Genomic DNA, 18,096 nt, shown 5'->3' on the forward strand with positions numbered 1-18,096 from the left:
GAGGGTGGTGTGCAGGACGTGGGCGATGGCATCCTCTGTGGATCTGTTGGATCGGTAGGCGAACTGCAGCGGATCTGTGGTGTCTGGGATGGAGGAGGAGATGATGTTCTTCAGCAGCCTCTCAAACACCTTCATTACTACCGAGGTCAGTGCAACTGGCCAGTAATCGTTCAGGGATGAGGGTTTGCTGTTCTTGGGCACAGGGATAATGGTGGATCTTTTGAAGCATGTGGGGACCACAGACTTCGCCAGGGACTCGTTGAAGATGTAAGTGAACACACCTGCTAGCTGGTCAGCACAGCAGCGCAGCAGACGGCCTGTGATGCCGTCTGGCCCCGCCGCTTTCCTTGTGTTCACTCTCCTCAATGCCGCTCGGACGTCATGCTCCGCGATGCTGGTCACCGGTCTCTCGCTGATGACGTCACTGTCCTCGGTATTCAGGCAGTAGATAGCATTAGCCGCCTGGCTAACCTCGAAACGAGCGTAGAACTGATTCAGCTCGTTGGTGAATGCAGAGTCGGCGTTGATCGGCTCAGTGTCTCTGGCTTTGTAATCCGTAATGGTGCGTAGTCCGTGCCACATACTCCGTGTGTCGCCCTGGTGGAAGCGGGACTCCACACGCTCCCGGTACCGGCGTTTGGCATCTCTCACCGCGCGCCGCACGCCGTATGAGGCCGCTTTGTAGGCGCTCATATCGCCAGTGGCGAGACCCGCGTTGTAGGAGGCGGTCCTGGCGTTTACTGCAGTGCGGATCGATCTGTCCATCCACGGTTTCTGGTTTGGGAATGTGGTGACCCTCGCAGTGGGGATAATCTCCTCCACTAGCATATTGACGAAGCATACTGCTACTTCCATAAACTCGTTGATGTCGACTGCGCATGCTCTGAACATGTCCCAGTCGACGTCGTTGAGTGCGTCCTGTAGCGTAGCTTCTGATTGGGCAGTCCACCGTTTTACCTCCCTCGTGGTTACGTCTTCCCTCCGTATGTTTTGTTTATACTGGGGAATGAGGAAGATGGCGTTGTGGTCAGACTTTCCAAAAGCCGGGTGTGAGACAGCTTTGTAGCTCTGCTTGTATGGCGTGTAGCAGTGATCCAAAATTCGATCCCCTCTCGTTGGACACGAGACATGCTGGTAAAAGTTTGGCATGACTTGTCTGAGGTTCGCTTTATTAAAGTCTCCTGCTACAATGAGGGCTGCGCTCGGGTCCTTGTTTTGAAGCAAGCTCAGCACATCATGTAATTCGGACAAAGCCATACCTGTGTCCGCTTGGGGTGGGATGTAGACCACCGTGGCGATGACCGAGGTGAATTCACGGGGAAGATAGAAAGGGCGGCACTTAATGCTCAGGAACTCCAGATGTGGCGAGCAGCCGCTGGAGAGAGTAGAAATGCTCCTGGCATCACACCACTTTCTGTTTACCATGAAACACACTCCTCTACCTTTGGTTTTGTTCGACTCTGCCGTTCTGTCCGCGCGGAGCACAAAGAATGAATCCGACGGAGTTACGGCACGGTCCGGCACGGTGGGGGTCAGCCATGTCTCCGTGAAGCACAGAATGTTGCAGTCCCTCATGTCACGTTGGAAGGTGACCCTTGCTCTTAGGTCATCGAGCTTGTTCTCCATGGATTGTACGTTGGCCAGTAGGATACTGGGCAGTGGTGCGCGATGCGCCTGCTGTCTCAGTCTGTTCCTAATGCCAGCGCGGTTCCCCCGGCGCTTCTTTGTTCTGCGCCTTGGATGAGCGGCCCGTCCTTTGTTGTTCTCCGTGCCGCGTAGAATCTCTGGCGGCCAGGAAGGGTCGGGTTTAAAAGTGTCCAAGATTAGATGTGCAACCTTGTCACCGATGTTTACAAGTGATCCGCTGTCGTATACTATAAGACTAGAGGATTTTGGGATGTAAACCAGAGCAAAAAATAAGTAAAAAACAAGAAAAGTGGATAGTCGGAGCGGAGCGGTCAGGAAGGCGTCTGGATGTGGCCGCGCCATCTTTCTTGCATTTCACTCTATAACAACCTTTCTACCTCCACCCAGATAAAATTTCACTGCTGTTTAATTTGGCACATTGACTCGACAAAGAGATACATCACCTGATCTTTGTGTCACAGTTTGTTTGTTTTTTTTGCATGGTGAATGTATTTGTCCTTTACTCATCATTATCCACACATACTGTTGGCAAAACATGCCAACAGTATGTTTCTTTTTTCTTCCCAGTTCTGACTGGGGACACACCTGAAATTGAGGAGCAACCTGAAGAGCAATTCGGCGAACAGCCAATTGGAAAATGAGACAGAAAAGGACAGTTAGGAATGACTTCCATGCAAAATAAAAGTCATTAGATTGTCTATTAGTACACCAATGAACAATGATTTTCATCTAGGAAGGAGATATGTATAAAACAGTGACAGACTTCCCCAATTCAGGTTTCTGCATAGACTCTGAATGCTGTTACTCCTCTGGCAAGATAAAATGAAGCTTTACGTCTCTGCTGGGTCTATGTTTGTCATTTGATATTTCTCCTACAGTACCTTGGGAACTCTAGGTGTTCTGAATACTCTGACAGCTCTGGATGCATAGTCAGGGGTTGAACTCAGCTGCTTCCTCTGGTGACTGGAGGATTCCCTTACCCTGGGAGAGTGTGGGTGCAGAGGTTAGCTGGACAGTAGTCATTCTCACCTGAGGAACAGGTACGGATGCAACAATAGACTGCGTCCTGACCACCCTGACCATTGGAGCAAGGATGAGTGCAGGGTTAGGCACAGGCTCTGGTGTAACCCCACATGGGGTAGGACAGCTAACTGACTGAGTTCAAAACTGAAACAATAAAAGGCTGAGAAAAGGCAGACTCAGGAGTTGAGACAAAAGTTCCTTGGGAAAGTGACTAATAAAAATAATCAGTCTTTGGGCAGTTTATAGTCTCTGAATGTATCTAATGTTTGTATGCCATAAAAGTGTTGGAGGCAATTCAGAAAAGGATATGGAATCACTCCCTCAGTAAAACAAGACTTTAACTATGTCCTTATTGCGACATTAATAAGGACAATAAAGCCAGCTTGCTGACAAACATATAGGCTGTCTAACAGTTGATTTGTTTTTTGTTTTTTTGTTTTGTCCACACAGGTGAGACATGGAAATTACAGCCTTCAGCGTACATGATTCAAGGTGAAAGGCAAAGACATGGACCAGGCAACCAGGAGAAGTGGTGTGCCCCAGAACCACATGAGTACCGTGGAAGAGTGGCTCGTATTCTGGGCGCCGGTGTACGTGGCTTGCCGTCCTCGGCTACATCTGCTTCGCTGCTTTTTACCCTCTCTACGCTCTTTATGGACCTTGGCATTGTATTTTTTTATCCTTTTAGTTGTATGTGCATCTAATGGCTGTGCACTGATTACATACGACAGGCAAACACTTTTAAATCTAAGACTCTCTCATTCCTCTCGGCCTGATCCTTGCCGGAACCTGGGTGACGCCACCGCGCCCCAGCCGGACCCTCCGACTGGCTTCCTCCACCTACCTATTCCGAATCTACACAAGAAACGCTATAGGAAACGTGGTAGAAGGAGCGGCCGTCGCGTTCGCCTCAGGGTCTACTTTAAAGCCAGAGCCACAGGCTACCCACATGCCAGCCTGGATATTTTATCTTCTTTCCCTCCTTCCCAGGAGCGCTCTGATGCTAAGTTGCTCACCCACCGTTGGATCTGCTCGGCCGACCACGAAGTCTACCCTGCGATTCCTGTGGCATGTTTTCCTGCTCGGGTTTGGATAACATCGCTCCGACGCGGCGTTTGCCGAAGCAACCTAAGTGTCCTACGACGCACCACCCGTGGCGACTTAGCCCCTAGGATACGGATGGCATTGCTTAATGTCAGGTCGCTGGTCAATAAGACCTTTCTCTTAAATGACTTCATCTCCACTAATGGGATTGATGCTTTATTCCTGACTGAAACCTGGATTCGTCCTGGTGAGTTCATCCCTTTTACCGAACTTCTTCCGTCGGACTGTGTTGCTTTTAGCTCACCAAGGCTTACTGGTAGGGGTGGCGGCGTAGCCTCGGTCTTTAAGAATTCTTATGCAGTTCGGCAGCTACCCTCACCTACCTACTCTAGCTTTGAAGTCCAATTATTGGAGTTGACTGCATCCACGACCACACTCTGCGTGGTGGTTTATCGACCGCCTAAATATAGCAAATATTTTATCACGGACTTTGCTGATCTGCTAGGCTCCGTTCTTTTTAAGTATGGTTGTGTTCTCATTGTCGGTGATTTTAACATACACACTTGCTGTAAGGATGACTCATTTGCTAAAGACTTCCTTGCTTTAACGGACTCTTTTAGCCTGGCTCAGTGGCTTAATGACCCAACGCATGTTAAAGGACATACTTTGGACTTGGTTTTCTCATATGGTCTGGACATTTGTATCAAGGATATAAGTGACGCTGGGATCTCGGATCATTTCCCAGTTATATTTGATACTGGCTTATGCACTAATGCACCTTCTTGTCCAAAATCATCCTGGCCAATGACCATAACCCCCATACCTTATTTAAAATTTTTAACTCTGTGGTTAACCCTTCCTCGGACATGCCTTTAATTTATTCTCAGGCTCTTTGTGAGCGATTTCAAATTCACTTTTTAGAAAAGGTCTCATCTCTTAAGTCCTCCCTTCCCCCTGCTTTATATCCTCTCCCCATTCCTGAGTGCATTTCAACTTTCCACCAGTTTGAGCCTGTGTCACTTTTGACTCTTAAGCGGCTAGTTGCTCAAATGAATAACACCAATACTGTGCTTGACATTCTTCCATCTCGTGTAGCTAAGGACTGTTTTGATGTAATCGGACCTAGTATCCTATTTCTTATGAACTTTTCCTTGCTCTCAGGCTGTGTTCCTTCGGCCTTTAAGCATGCTGTAGTCCACCCGATTCTTAAAAAAAGAAATTCTGACTGTTATGACCTTTCAAACTACAGACCGATCTCTAAGCTTTCGTTCTTGTCCAAGATCCTGGAGAGACTAGTTCTCTCCCAGCTCCAGGCGTACTTGGACACGAACAATATTGCTGAGAAATTTCAATCTGCCTTTAAGCCATTGCATAGCACTGAAACAGCGTTGGTTAGAGTTCTTAATGATATTCTTGTAATCACTGATACTGGACGCTCTATGGTCCTAGTTTTACTGGACCTCTCTTCAGCCTTTGATATGGTGGACCATAACATTTTATTACTAAGACTTGAGCACACTGTGGGTATTAGAGGCACTGCCCTCGACTGGTTTAAATCATACCTCGCTGATAGATCCTTATCAGTTCACTTAGGCACCTTCTCCTCTTCCTCCGCTCCGGTCTGTTGTGGTGTGCCTCAAGAATCAGTTTTAGGCCCTATTCTCTTCTCATTGTATTTGCTCCCTCTAGGCACAATCTTTGAAAAATACAATATCGCCTTCCACTGTTATGCCGATGACATACAGATCTATTTTGAACTTACTGATGACCTAGCTGTGTCCCTGCACTACTTTCAAGAATGCATGCGGGAGGTCAAAGAATGGTTCCTGAGTAATTCCCTCGTTTTAAATGATAAGAAGACTGAGATTGTGGTGTTCAACAGTAAAATCCCTCGTGCCCAACTCTGTGCTGCCCTGGGTTCCTTTGCTAGCTCTTCCTGTGACTATGTCAGTAACTTGGGTGTACTGCTGGATAGCTCGCTCAAACTCGATAAGCAAGTGTCTGCTGTAGTGAGATCTAGCTTCCACCAACTGCGCCTTATCTCTAAGGCAGTGGTTCTTAACCTGGGTTCGATCGAACCCTAGGGGTTCGGTGAGTCGGTCTCAGGGGTTCGGCAGAGCCTCCACCACGGAGGTCGCAGAGGTCCAGCCACACCCGAATTATCGTGTAAATTTGTGATGACACGCCCCCTTCTGGCCATCACTGGCTGCAGATGATCATGTTACACTGCTTGGCCAATCAGGGCTGCGGGGAATGTAGCGCGCGCAGTAGTCAACATGTGAATGTCATGGTAGTACTTCGTGTGACTTTTTTTTTAAAAAACATTTTAATCCATACTAACTATGTCGGGCAAAAGAAGAAAGTGGTCGGACGAATATGTACAATATGGATTCACATGTATCGCGGAACGTGATGGGAGTGAGCGTCCTATCTGCATGATTTGCAACGCCAAGTTGAGCAACTCTAGTCTCGCACCGGCAAAACTAAAGGAACACTTCTTGAAGCTGCATGGAGACGGGGAATACAAGAACACAACACTTGCTGAATTCAAGGTGAAGAGAGCCAGATTCGATGAAAGGCCCACTCTGCCTGCTCTTGGATTTGTACCCGTTAACAAACCGATCCTCACAGCATCGTACGAAGTTGCTTACCTGATCGCAAAGCAGGGCAAGCCACACACCATTGGTGAAACACTCTTGAAACCAGCCACGTTAAAGATGGCAAATCTGATACTCGGAACAGCGGCCGAAGGTAAATTATCACAAATTGCTCTTTCAAATGACACCGTCAGCGACAGAATAGAAGACATGAGTAAAGACATCTTGGCTCAAGTAGTCGCCGATCTGATTTCAAGCCCGGCAAAATTCAGCCTTCAGCTCGATGAGAGCACAGACGTTGCTAATCTAAGCCAGTTTACTGTTTTTGTGCGCTATGTGAAAGATGACATGATAAAAGAAGATTTTTTATTTTGTAAGCCTCTTACAACAACAACTAAGGCAGCCGATGTGAAGAAGCTTGTGGATGACTTCTTCAGAGACAACAATCTTTCATGGGACATGGTTTCTGCAGTTTGTACGGACGGAGCTCCAGTCATGCTGGGAAGAAACTCTGGTTTTGGTGCGCTAGTAAAAGCCGATGCACCACACATCATTGTGACTCATTGTATTTTGCACAGGCATGCATTGGCAACAAAAACCTTGCCTCCAAAAATGGCAGAAGTATTAAAAACCGTGGTGGAATGTGTGAACTATGTGCGAAATAGTGCTCTGAGGCACCGCATCTTCAGTGAGCTGTGTAAAGAAATGGGCTCTGAATTCGAGGTACTTCTGTACCATTCTAATGTTCGGTGGTTATCCCGGGGACAGGTGCTGAATCGTGTTTTTGCCATGCGTGTGGAATTAGCCCTGTTTTTGCAAGAGCACCAACACTGTCATGCAGATTGCTTCAAAAATCCTGAGTTCATTCTCATTTTAGCGTACATGGCTGATATATTCGCAGCTCTCAATCATCTCAATGCAGAGATGATTGAGCAGCAGATGCAGGGTGGTGGAGTCAATATCATAGAAGCGGAAGAACACCTGAAGGCTTTTCAAAAAAAGCTAACGTTATGGAAACGACAAACAGAGAACAACAACTTTGCAAACTTCCCCCTTCTGGACAACTGTGTAAGTAAGGTCGAAGATGTGTCTGGAATCGGAGATATTTCTGTATCCACGGAACTGAAGCAAACAATTGCAACGCACTTAGATGAGCTTGCAAAGTCTCTCGACAGATATTTCCCTACAAGAGAGTCATATCCAGCATGGGTGAGACAGCCGTTCACGTTTGCTGTTGAGACAGCAGATGTCAATGATGAATACCTTGACGAAATCATTGAAATTCAGCAGAGCCAGGTTCAACAGCAACTCTTCAGAACAACAACGCTCTCAACGTTTTGGTGTCGACAAATGGACAAGTATCCAATTATTGCTAAGAAAGCCCTGGATTTTTTTTATACCATTTGTTACAACATATCTTTTTTTTTTTTTTTTTTTTTTTTTTTTTTTTTTTTTTTTGTGTCCCGTTTGGATCTTTAGCCATCAGAATTGTTGTCTTAAGGCCAAGAAAGATGCCAAGCGGATTTATTTTACCAAGTGGATCATCATGGCCTTGCCATATTGGTCCATTTGATTGACCTTTATTATAATTATGTATTTATTTTATTTTCGGTTGCTACAAACGGGACAGACGTGACTGGGGGATAGGACAGGGAGAAAGAATGAAAGAAAGAGAGGGAGAGAAAGAAAGTTACAACATATCTTTGCGAGCAATCCTTTTCGACGATGCTGGACATAAAAACGAAGAAAAGGAACAGACTTTTCTGTGAAAATGACATGAGACTGGCATTTGCCAAGGTGAAGCCACGCATATCTGAACTGGTCTCTCAAAGGCAACAGCAGAAGTCACACTGATTTGCAGGTATGTAATTTGTTGTAAGTTCATGCATTGTGTTGGTTTTGTTCTTTGAACAAGGTGATGTTCATGCACGGCTCATTTTGTGCACCAGTAAAAAACATGTCTATGTCTTGAATTTGAAAAAAAAAAAATAATAATTATTTTTCACTAAAGAGGGGTTCGGTGAATGCGCATATGAAACTGGTGGGGTTCGGTACCTCCAACAAGGTTAAGAACCACTGCTCTAAGGCTAGGCATTATGTTCCGCATGAGGACCTGGAGAAGCTTATTCACGCTTTTGTGACCTCCAGGTTGGATTATTGTAACTCTTTGTACTACGGTCTTCCCTCTTCTCTTCTTCTTAGACTGCAAACAGTCCAAAATACAGCAGCCCGCCTTTTGACTGGTACCAGGAAATTTTGCCATATTACTCCTGTCCTAGCTAGCTTGCATTGGCTGCCCATAAAGTACCGTATTCAATTTAAAATATTACTCCTTACTTTCAAAACTATTAATAAATTAGCGCCAAGTTATCTTAGTGAACTTCTCAAACCACATACTCCTGCTAGAACACTCAGATCTGCCACTCAACTACTTCTGACCCAACCCAGATCTCGACTGAAGTCCCGGGGTGACCGTGCGTTTGCTCTGGCTGCCCCGGTACTGTGGAATACCCTTCCTCTCGACCTCCGCGCATCTGATTGCATTGCACTGTTCAAATCACGATTAAAAACCCACTTATTCAATCTTGCCTTTCCCTGTAGTTAATATTTCTTTTATGATTTTATATCATGCACTTTTATGCTCATTTAAATTCTTGTTTGCGCTGTACCTGTTGCTTTCCTATGTATCAGTGACAGTTATCTGCTTGCATACTTAGTACTTGCTTTGGTCCTATTTCTATTATCCTCCTCCTATACTCTATCTTACTTGTTAAGCACCTTGGCATACCCTTGGTTTTTAAGTGTGCTTTATAAATAAAGTTTATTATTATTATTATTATTATTATTACTAAGCCACCCCTGCTATTACAAATGTCCTTCATAATGGAAAGTACTACTCTTTGCTACATATAAAAATTCTGGTCTGATGGGTCCATTTCTTGATCTTGGCTGCCTACCTGGCCCTCTTACCTTGGCCTCAGAAACATTTCAAGTCAGAGAGTACGCCTGTCACGTATACGCCTTTTACTAACACTCAACAATAACCTTAAGTAACTCTATATATCTGAAGCTCTCAAATGTACCCAAGGCTTGTAGTGCTCATTTCATGTGTGTACTCAGCCTGTGTCCACAGTGTGTGCTGTGTGTGTCTGTGCCTGTGTGAGGTTGTCTGTGTATTGCACAGAGGGTGAAAGGAATTTATCCCAATAACGTGTTTAATGAAGCTCTTTATTTCTCTCATCACTCTCACCTCATTCCCAACTTGTGAAGGAAGATGTTTGAATTTCTCAGAGTTCGTTCTGTTCGAGATTTATTTCATTCCTAAATAGTGCTTCTGTTTGCAGCTCAGAGATAATGTGAAAATCAATAAAGGCCTAAACCAACTAGCTTTGCCAATGGGACATTATTTTCAACAGAATTAAGAGTATAAGAGAAAAAATATTTGTATTTACTTCTACAATTAGAAGTAAAGCTCACATTGCAAAACAAAGTTGTATAGAAAGCTTTCTTTTAATTATACAGACTTTCCATGTAGAAAATTATTGCCTAATAGCAAAACTCATATGTACAGATAATACACCGGAATTTGAAACTGCAGTGCTCTCACGGCCCCAGTGTTACACTAAAACAACATAAAAACAACATAAAATATAAAAAGATAGTAGCATTAGCTCCTCTTCTCTAAGCATTTCCACCCAGCTGTTCAACAAGAGTGGGAGAAAATATTATATGAGGCCCTGCTGTTTGAATGTTTGTTTACAAAGAAATGAACAGTCTCTAATGTTTACTGTAATTATTCTGGCTGTCAACAGAATTTGACTTTTCATGCTGTCACCAGCTCCTCCCATTCCCTATGTTCAGTCGTACTCATTGCCCATTATCCCAACTACTGAGGCAATAAAAAATAATTCCTTGTAATTAGAATGATATGATCTCATAGGGTGGCTGTGGTTCAGAAGGTAAATGGCCTGTATTTGTATAGCGCTTTACTTAGTCCCTAAGGACCCCAAAGCACTTTACACTACATTCAGTCATCCACCCATTCACACACTGTTGATGGCAGCTACATTGTTGCCACAGCCACCCTGGGGCGCACTGACAGAGGCGAGGCTGCCAGACACTCGTACCACCCTCTGACCACCACCAGTAAGCAACGGGTGAAGTATCTTGCCCAAGGACACAACGACCAAGGCTGTCAAAGCCAGGGCTCAAACTAGCAACCTTCTGATTATAAGATGAACTGCCAACTCTTGAGCCACGAAGGTAGCACATCTATTAATCAGAAGGTTGGGGTTTGATCCCTGTGCACTCCAGTCTGCATGCCAAATATCCTTGGGCAAGATACTAACCCCAAGTTGTTCTCCAGTGTTTCCACTGTAGTGTGAATGTGTGTGAATGTGGGATAGAAAGCACTTAATTATAGAAAAAAAGCTTCTACGATTAATGAGGCATGTTGTATAAAGTGGTGTGAGTGATCAGGTAGAGCAAAAACAAGCTATATAAGAAATACTCAATTTCCACCAAGTTACTACTTCCAGAATTAATTCTGAAGTTCAGAAGCGATATTTGAATTCTGCATTAATAATATATGTTGATTAGCTCTCCATTGTGTAGCCCCTTTAAAATACAGCTTATTTCAAACCATCAGTCCTTCCTCTTAGATGCATGATTATATTCATTGATGATAATGTAGAAAAGCTGAACAGATGTGGAAAAATACAAACCTTATTAACCTTGCTCAACTGACTAAATGCTGTAAGAACATCTTGCTTTACTGGCTTGATTGGCAATAATAAACACTATAAGCACATCCTTGACAGGTCACTATTCCATCAGATGAAGGACTGCTTTGTCATTGAGTGAGTGACAAAGCAGTCCTTCGGTGTAACCCTACCTCAGAAAAAATCTCCACAAATATTTGCGTACTCATACTCATGCTTGATTTATTAGTCACTGTCTAGTGAAGGTGTCTGATGATCAGTGTGTCAACGTTTTAAATTTCTTTATATAAATGGTAAGATTTTGGCTCTCCAGGGGACTGGTTCCAGAGCCCAAGTTGTGCATTAAGGTGACCCTGACTATATCTCGCTGGTACTCCTCAGATAATATATGATGTTTAGATAATTTATGATGTTTGTGCTTAAATGGTTTTATTTCCTATTAAAAAAAAAAACCCTACAGTTACAAGCAAAATAGAGTGGAGTAGAAAGCATTGTTTTTACTCAGGCTTATTAAAAGCAGAATAAAACCCAAATCTCTGGTGTAATGCACACACTACCTCATTCCTTAAGCTGCAGAATAAAAGAGAGAATAAAAATGCAGAAAAATTAGCCGTCTGAGCCAATCACGTTCATCTGTCATTCAGACATATGGATTACAAACTAACTGAATTACAGGTGAACTGTTAGTTTGTTTCAGTGCTGGAATGATAACAGATTATGATAACACATGACAGCAGTGCCAAAGACAGATGGGAGATTATCGTCATTCACATAAAAACAGAATCCAGATTTCCTCACACACAGACAGTGAGAGCAATGCTGATCATGACAATTGAAACAAAAGTAGTTTATCAAAGCAGCTGCTCAAAAGACACGAAGAAAAAAGAGGTTAATGATCTTTTCTGTCAGTTTCTCACATATAGCAATAGCATGACTTCTGAACTTCATGACTTCTGAACATTGATTTATGTGTCATTAGAAGTGATCACAGAGATGCAGGAGTTAAACACAACTACAGCACAGAATGATTCCTTTCAATTTTTCAATTCAGTTTTATTTATATTGCGCCACTTCACATAATAATATATGATTTACTCTGTGTACTGTAATATGAGAATGTTTACAAAGCCACTGTATCAGTTAAAGAATCACCTCTCCATTTGCTACCAACTCCTATTAAACAAACACAGCTCAATGTCATCACAGCTCATTAATAACTTTGCTGTATGACTGATCTATTTTGAAACGTCTCGTTATATTTCCAATGTTAGTTTCTGTTGCTTTATCTCACAAGTAGTCAGTAGGTATGCAGATTTTATTTCTCAGACTAACTGTGTGACAGTTCAGTGTAAACTGTTCTTTCAATATCATGTTTAAACTTCAAAGAGAGATCAATCTGTAAAAAATGTAAACTTGTCAGTTAAAAGAGGAGATTCAGATTAGAGATCTCTGCTGCCACCTTCTGATGAAAATGCTCCACAAAAAAAGTAAAGTTGTGGCTGTGTCTCAGTTTTTCCAGATGATAAAGTATTTTTAATTTATTTAATTGGTAGTTCATTGCCCAACCTGTCCTGTATTTATAAAATAGAGAGTGTCTGTTTACAGAAATGTTACCAGAAAATAGTCAATACAATATAATATAAATACAAATTGACAATATACAATTGTCAACCTGAAAAATATTTCAAAGAATTTCAAAATATTTCTGGTAGGAAAGAAAAGAAAGAAAGGAGAACACATTTTTAAAATGTCCAGTACACAAAAATGAGATGCCATCCATGTTCTCTTGTCCAATTCAGGGTTGTGGAAGGAGCAGTACCACTGTCCTTTGCAGCATTCATCAATAATTGACCTCTAACCATGCAAAGATCCAGCCTCTCCTGCATCACCAAGCCACCTGCTTGCATACTGAAAAATTCAAAGCTTTGAAAGAACTGGTGGAGAAGGAATTTTGACTTTTTCCTTCTCTTTTATTATAGTTTGGAAACTAGAGATCAACACCAAAGATTCAACTTTTTAATGTATGTATTTTTTAATCTTTGTTTCCTTTGGGTCTTTTTCTTCTCCACAAATCAAAGATAGCCAATTCTAGCATTCTGCTCTGGTTTGTTTCATTTAAAAACTGCTAAATAAGAATGAAAGCTGAATTTACCTGAAGGGTAACAGCCGAGCATACCTACTCCTCGTGTTGCTTCAAAGTAACATCTGGAGTGGCTCCTCTTTTTTTAAAGGCACATGCTACTACTTAGGAAAAATGCACCTCTGCAGTGATTGATCAAAACTTTTGACTGGTCACAATAAAACTGGCCTAAAGTTCACATTGGGGTGATCATTTTCATGCTATACTAACCAGTTTTCCTCAACTGGATGAAAGTGCTTTAAAACAGGAAATTGCATGTTTAGCTTAAGAAATGCATCAGGGGGTTATCAGATGGTGACTGGTTGTAGTAATACAAGCCATGCTGAAACAAAGTAATGATTAAAAATGTCATTCTCCATTATCAATGCTTTTATCTGCCACTTTTATTAAGAAGAGAAGAGATTTTACATGGGTGGTGACTGGTCTATAAAAATATAATAGCCCTGGTGTCTCAAATTCCTTTAACTGGTTAATATATAACTGTTTGCAAGATGCTTAACAAACAAGCAAAATAAAGTTACCACAACATCTTCTACTCCACTCTTTGGCTTGCAGGCAAACGGCAAGAGTTCAAGAACATGCAGAATTATTCTTTATAATTTCTGACCTTACCAGTTTTTCAAGGATTCTCGCTTCATCTTATTTTAGAACAAACAGTGTGAAATCATTTAGAGATTTGAGATAACTAGATGCATATACAAGGACCATACCAGCATCTAAAAGACTTCAAATGAACCTGTAGCTATAGCCGCGCCTGTGTAATCAGGACGGCCACAGGTTAGCAACCGCTATTGCTCCCACAGCAGATTGCCCCAAGCAGCCAGCAAACCAGGCCAATTGGTTGACAGTAATGAGGAAGCCTTATACAAATATTTTTATTCTGTGAATTGCTGGAAAACAAGAAAAAAGAAAGCAAGATTAGTTAAATATCTATTTAAAATCTGTCTTTTTAAAATTCTTATTAAACTAATCGTTGTTACACTCTTAGAAAAGACCAATGGAAATCACTGGTTATCATTCTGATACTCTGCTTCCCTCTAGTGGCCTTGCTTGTCACATACACAGTCATCCAGGTCATCGTAGTCAAAGGAGCTTGGAAAGAAAAGCGTCTGGACTTCTTTAGGTTGCTTGAAGACGTTTCACCTCTCATCCGAGAAGCTTCTTCAGTTCTAAGGTCAAATGGTGGAGAGTCCCAGATTTAAACCTAGTGGGAGTTTCCCCCCAAAGAGGGACAAAGGACCCCCTGATGATCCTCTACCTAATCACATGAGCCAAGGTGTGAAAACGGGTGTGGGTCACAATCAGCCAGGGTTTCGGGTGAGCTCATTGTGAAACCTGGCCCCACCCTATCATGTGATTTCCTGAGGTCAGATGGCCCAGGATGTGAGTGGGCATTAAAGCGTCTGGGAAGGGAACTCAAAACTGGATTATAGATGGCAGACAGTTGGTGTCGTAAACCACCGCCTCTGTTCAAAGATGGTCGCTCACAGTAGACATAGATTGCTTCTTTCACTCCTCTTTCAAACCATCTGTCCTCTCTGTCCAAAATGTGAACATTGGCATCCTCGAAAGAGTGACCTTTGTCCTTTAGATGCAAATGGACTGCTGAGTCTTGTCCTGTGGAGGTGGCTCTTCTATGTTGTGCCATGCGCTTGTGAAGTGGCTGTTTGGTCTCTCCGATGTAGAAGTCTGGGCATTCCTCGCTACACTGTACAGCATACACCACATTGTTAAGTTTGTGTTTTGTATGGGCTCAAATTGTGGTCATAAATATTTTGTACTTGTAAATCAGGATTTGTATGTGTAAAAAAGATTTGTGTGTGGACTTAGCCAAAAAATACAAGATTGTAGGGAATGTAACAAAACACTGATTATTCAGAATACAAAATACTTTGACTCTTTGAAATTAATTAATTAATTTATTTATTTATTTAATGCTTTTCATACATATTTTAGGGTTAGAGAAACCATGACCAGACCATGATAAACAAAATTTGCTGGTCAATATATCTAGAGGATAAAAGGCACTGACTGTGCATCAGCTGGCTACCACCATCACAGTGAAGCATAGTGGTAGTGGTGTCATGCCCTACTGCATGATACTATTACCACTATGTGTATCAGCAGCAGGAACTGGAAGTTGAGTTTTTTTTTGTAACACAGACCAAGTGTCATGATCCAAAGGTATGACTGGAAAATTCCATCAGGAACCTGATATCTGTTGGTGTTCCCCCAGTGTCCTTCGCCTCGCCACCTTTCTAGCTTTGTTCTTTTCTCTTCGCAGACGTACCTGCTTTGTTCCAGTTGGACCTGTGAATTCCTAGTTTTCCCTTACTGACCCACGCCCTGCTCTAGTAACACTTTTCTACGAATTAATGTCTGTTTCCAAACCAAAATTTTAAAGCTGCCAAGATTTCTTTTTAAAAAATCTGCTGCAATTTGGTGGGTAAATATTCTGTTAATGTTGCTGCATTCTTTCATATGGATCAGCAGACACTGTCACTACACAAATACTAATAAATTGACCAGTGAATGTCAATATTTGTGGAGACGTTGTCCTTAGGCAGGTTGGCAAAGGGCACCTCTTTGCTCCTCTTTGCTTTAAGCAACAGTTTGTGACAGTGGGAGGAAAAAGATAAGATAAGATAACCTTTATTAGTCCCACACGTGGGAAATTTGTTTTGTCACAGCAGGAAGTGGACAGTGCAAAAGTTATGAGGCAAAAATTAGGATACAATAAGAATAAATACAGTACACAACTGTACAGAATAGAATAAAATAAAATACTATATACAGTAGAATAAAATAAAATAAATATACAATAAGATAAAAATAGAATACAAATGCTATATACAACTGAGTAAAAATACAACGATGACAGAAAAGATTATTGCACTTAGTGTTATTGCACATGTGTGGATGTGTGTGTTTGATCAGTTAAAGTCTTTATTGTGGAGTCTGACAGCAGTGGGGAGGAAAGACCTGCGAAATCTCTCCGTCCCACACCGTGGGTGCCGCAGTCTCCCACTGAAGGAGCTGCTCAGTGCTGTCACAGTCTGCTGCATGGGGTGGGAGATGTTGTCCAACAGTGATGACAGCTTAGCCACCATTCTCCTGTCACTCACCACCTCCACTGGGTCCAGATGGCATCCTAGAACAGAGCTGGCCCTTCGGATCAGCCTGTTCAGTCTCTTCCTGTCCCCGGCAGAGATGCTGCCGCCCCAGCAGACCACACCATAAAAGATAGCAGAAGCCACCACAGAGTCATAGAAGGTCTTCAGGAGTGGGCCCTCCACTCCAAACGACCTGAGTCTCCGCAGAGGTACAGCCTGCTCTGCCCTTTCCTGTAGAGGGCGTCTGAGTTATGAGTCCAGTCCAGTCTGTTGTTCAGATGAACACCAAGGTACCTGTAGCTGTCCACAGCCTCAATGTCCATACCTTGGATGTTCAGTGGTTGCAGTGGAGAATGCTTAGTTCAGCTGGCACCAGTCCACAAAGTCTTGGGTCAGTCCTCTGTACTCCTTGTCATCCCCATCAGTGATGAGGCAGAGTCATCAGAGAACTTCTGCAGGAAGCACTGGGTGGAATTGTGGGAGAAGTCTGCAGTGTAGATGGTGAAGAGGAACGGAGCCAGAACCGTTCCCTGTGGGGCCCCCGTACTGCAGACGACCCTGTCCGACACACAGCCCTGAGTCCTCACATACTGTGGTCGGTCGGTGAGGTAGTCCAAAATCCAGGTAGTGAGGTGATGGTCCACTCCAGAGTTCTCCAGCTTGTCCTTTAGAACAGGGGGAAGAATAGTGTTGAAGGCACTGGAGAAATCAAAGAACATGATTCTCACAGTGCTTCCAGCGGTCTCCAGGTGAGCGAGGGAACGATGTAGGAGGTGAATGACGGCATCATCCGCTCCAATGCCAGGCTGGTAGGCAAACTGAAGTGGGTCCAGTGATGAGCTCACCAGGCGCCGAAGCTGAGCCAGGACCAACCGCTCCAGGGTCTTCATCAGGTGGGATGTCAGAGCCACCGGCCTGTAGCTGTTGAGGTCCTTGGGGCGTGAAGTCTTTGGCACTGGTACAACACAGGAGGTTTTCCAGAGCTGTGGGACTCTTCCCAGCCTCAGGCTCAGGTTGAAGAGGTGCTCCATCACCCCACACAGTTGGTCCGCGCAGGACCTGACGACCCTTGAACTGATGCCATCTGGGCCCACTGCCTTCTTGCCATTAATCCTCCTCAGTTCCCTCCTAACCTGGGTGGTTGAGAGAGACAGGCTGGAGCCTTGTGTTGAGTGTGTATTGGATGCTGTTGTTGGGGGTGGGGAGGAGTGAGCAGGGTGAATAGAGGAGGTGTGAAGTGTCTGAGGTGTCAGAGGTGGCACAGCAGCAGTGGGGGTGGGTGAGTCTGCAGCCGATGTTGCAGACTGCCTCATGGCTGAATCAAATCGGTTGAAGAAATGATTCAGTTCATTTGCCCACCTCACATCCCTCCCAGGCAGAGAGTTCTGCTGTTTGTGGCCCGAGATGGTTCTGAGGCCTCTCCAGACTTCACCAACGTTGTTTTGTTGAAGCTGGTTCTCCAACTGATTACCTAAATGGGTATACATTTTCTAAAATAAAGAGTTATAGTTATTATATCATGCTGTAATACTATTGAAGGACGTTACCTCCTGGCCTGAGGAAAGACGAGAATAATACAAATATGACTCAGCTGTTTCCAACTTGCTAAAAGGATGAATGTTACAGCCAAACCTAGAGCCCAAAACAGAATATTGAGTTAACATTGGGGTCATGAGACAAAAAAATGAAGAAGCAAAGAAATAGGCCACTTAGCTTGTTAAATTAAAGAGAAAAAGGCTTCCCACTCTTTACATACCAGTACCGTTTAATAAAGGTATTTACATTTTATAAAAGTTGCTAATCTGGCTGTT

The 18,096-nt window shown here is 43.4% G+C and overlaps 1 protein-coding gene across 1 annotated transcript; it reads left to right on the forward strand.

The window, feature by feature from the left end:
* Positions 1–6,056: 6,056 nt before the first annotated feature.
* LOC146390189 (protein FAM200C-like) lies at positions 6,057–8,594 on the forward strand. The gene is made up of 2 exons (XM_084920983.1): positions 6,057–7,607; positions 8,514–8,594. Exons 1-2 carry the CDS (start codon positions 6,057–6,059, stop codon positions 8,592–8,594), a joined length of 1,632 nt encoding a protein of 543 aa, XP_084777109.1.
* The last annotated feature ends 9,502 nt before the right edge of the window (positions 8,595–18,096 follow it).

This window comes from Perissodus microlepis, chromosome 3 (genome assembly GCF_051167445.1).
Source record: "Perissodus microlepis isolate ML-2025 ecotype Zambia chromosome 3, ASM5116744v1, whole genome shotgun sequence".
NCBI lineage: Eukaryota > Metazoa > Chordata > Actinopteri > Cichliformes > Cichlidae > Perissodus > Perissodus microlepis.

Bases quoted from the DNA above. Each gene is read 5' to 3' on its own strand.
- LOC146390189 (XM_084920983.1), top strand. From the start codon at position 6,057: ATGTCGGGCAAAAGAAGAAAGTGGTCGGACGAATATGTACAATATGGA. The intron at 7,608-8,513 runs GTTCAACAGCAA...TCTTCTTCTTAG, and splicing joins TTGAAATTCAGCAGAGCCAG to ACTGCAAACAGTCCAAAATA.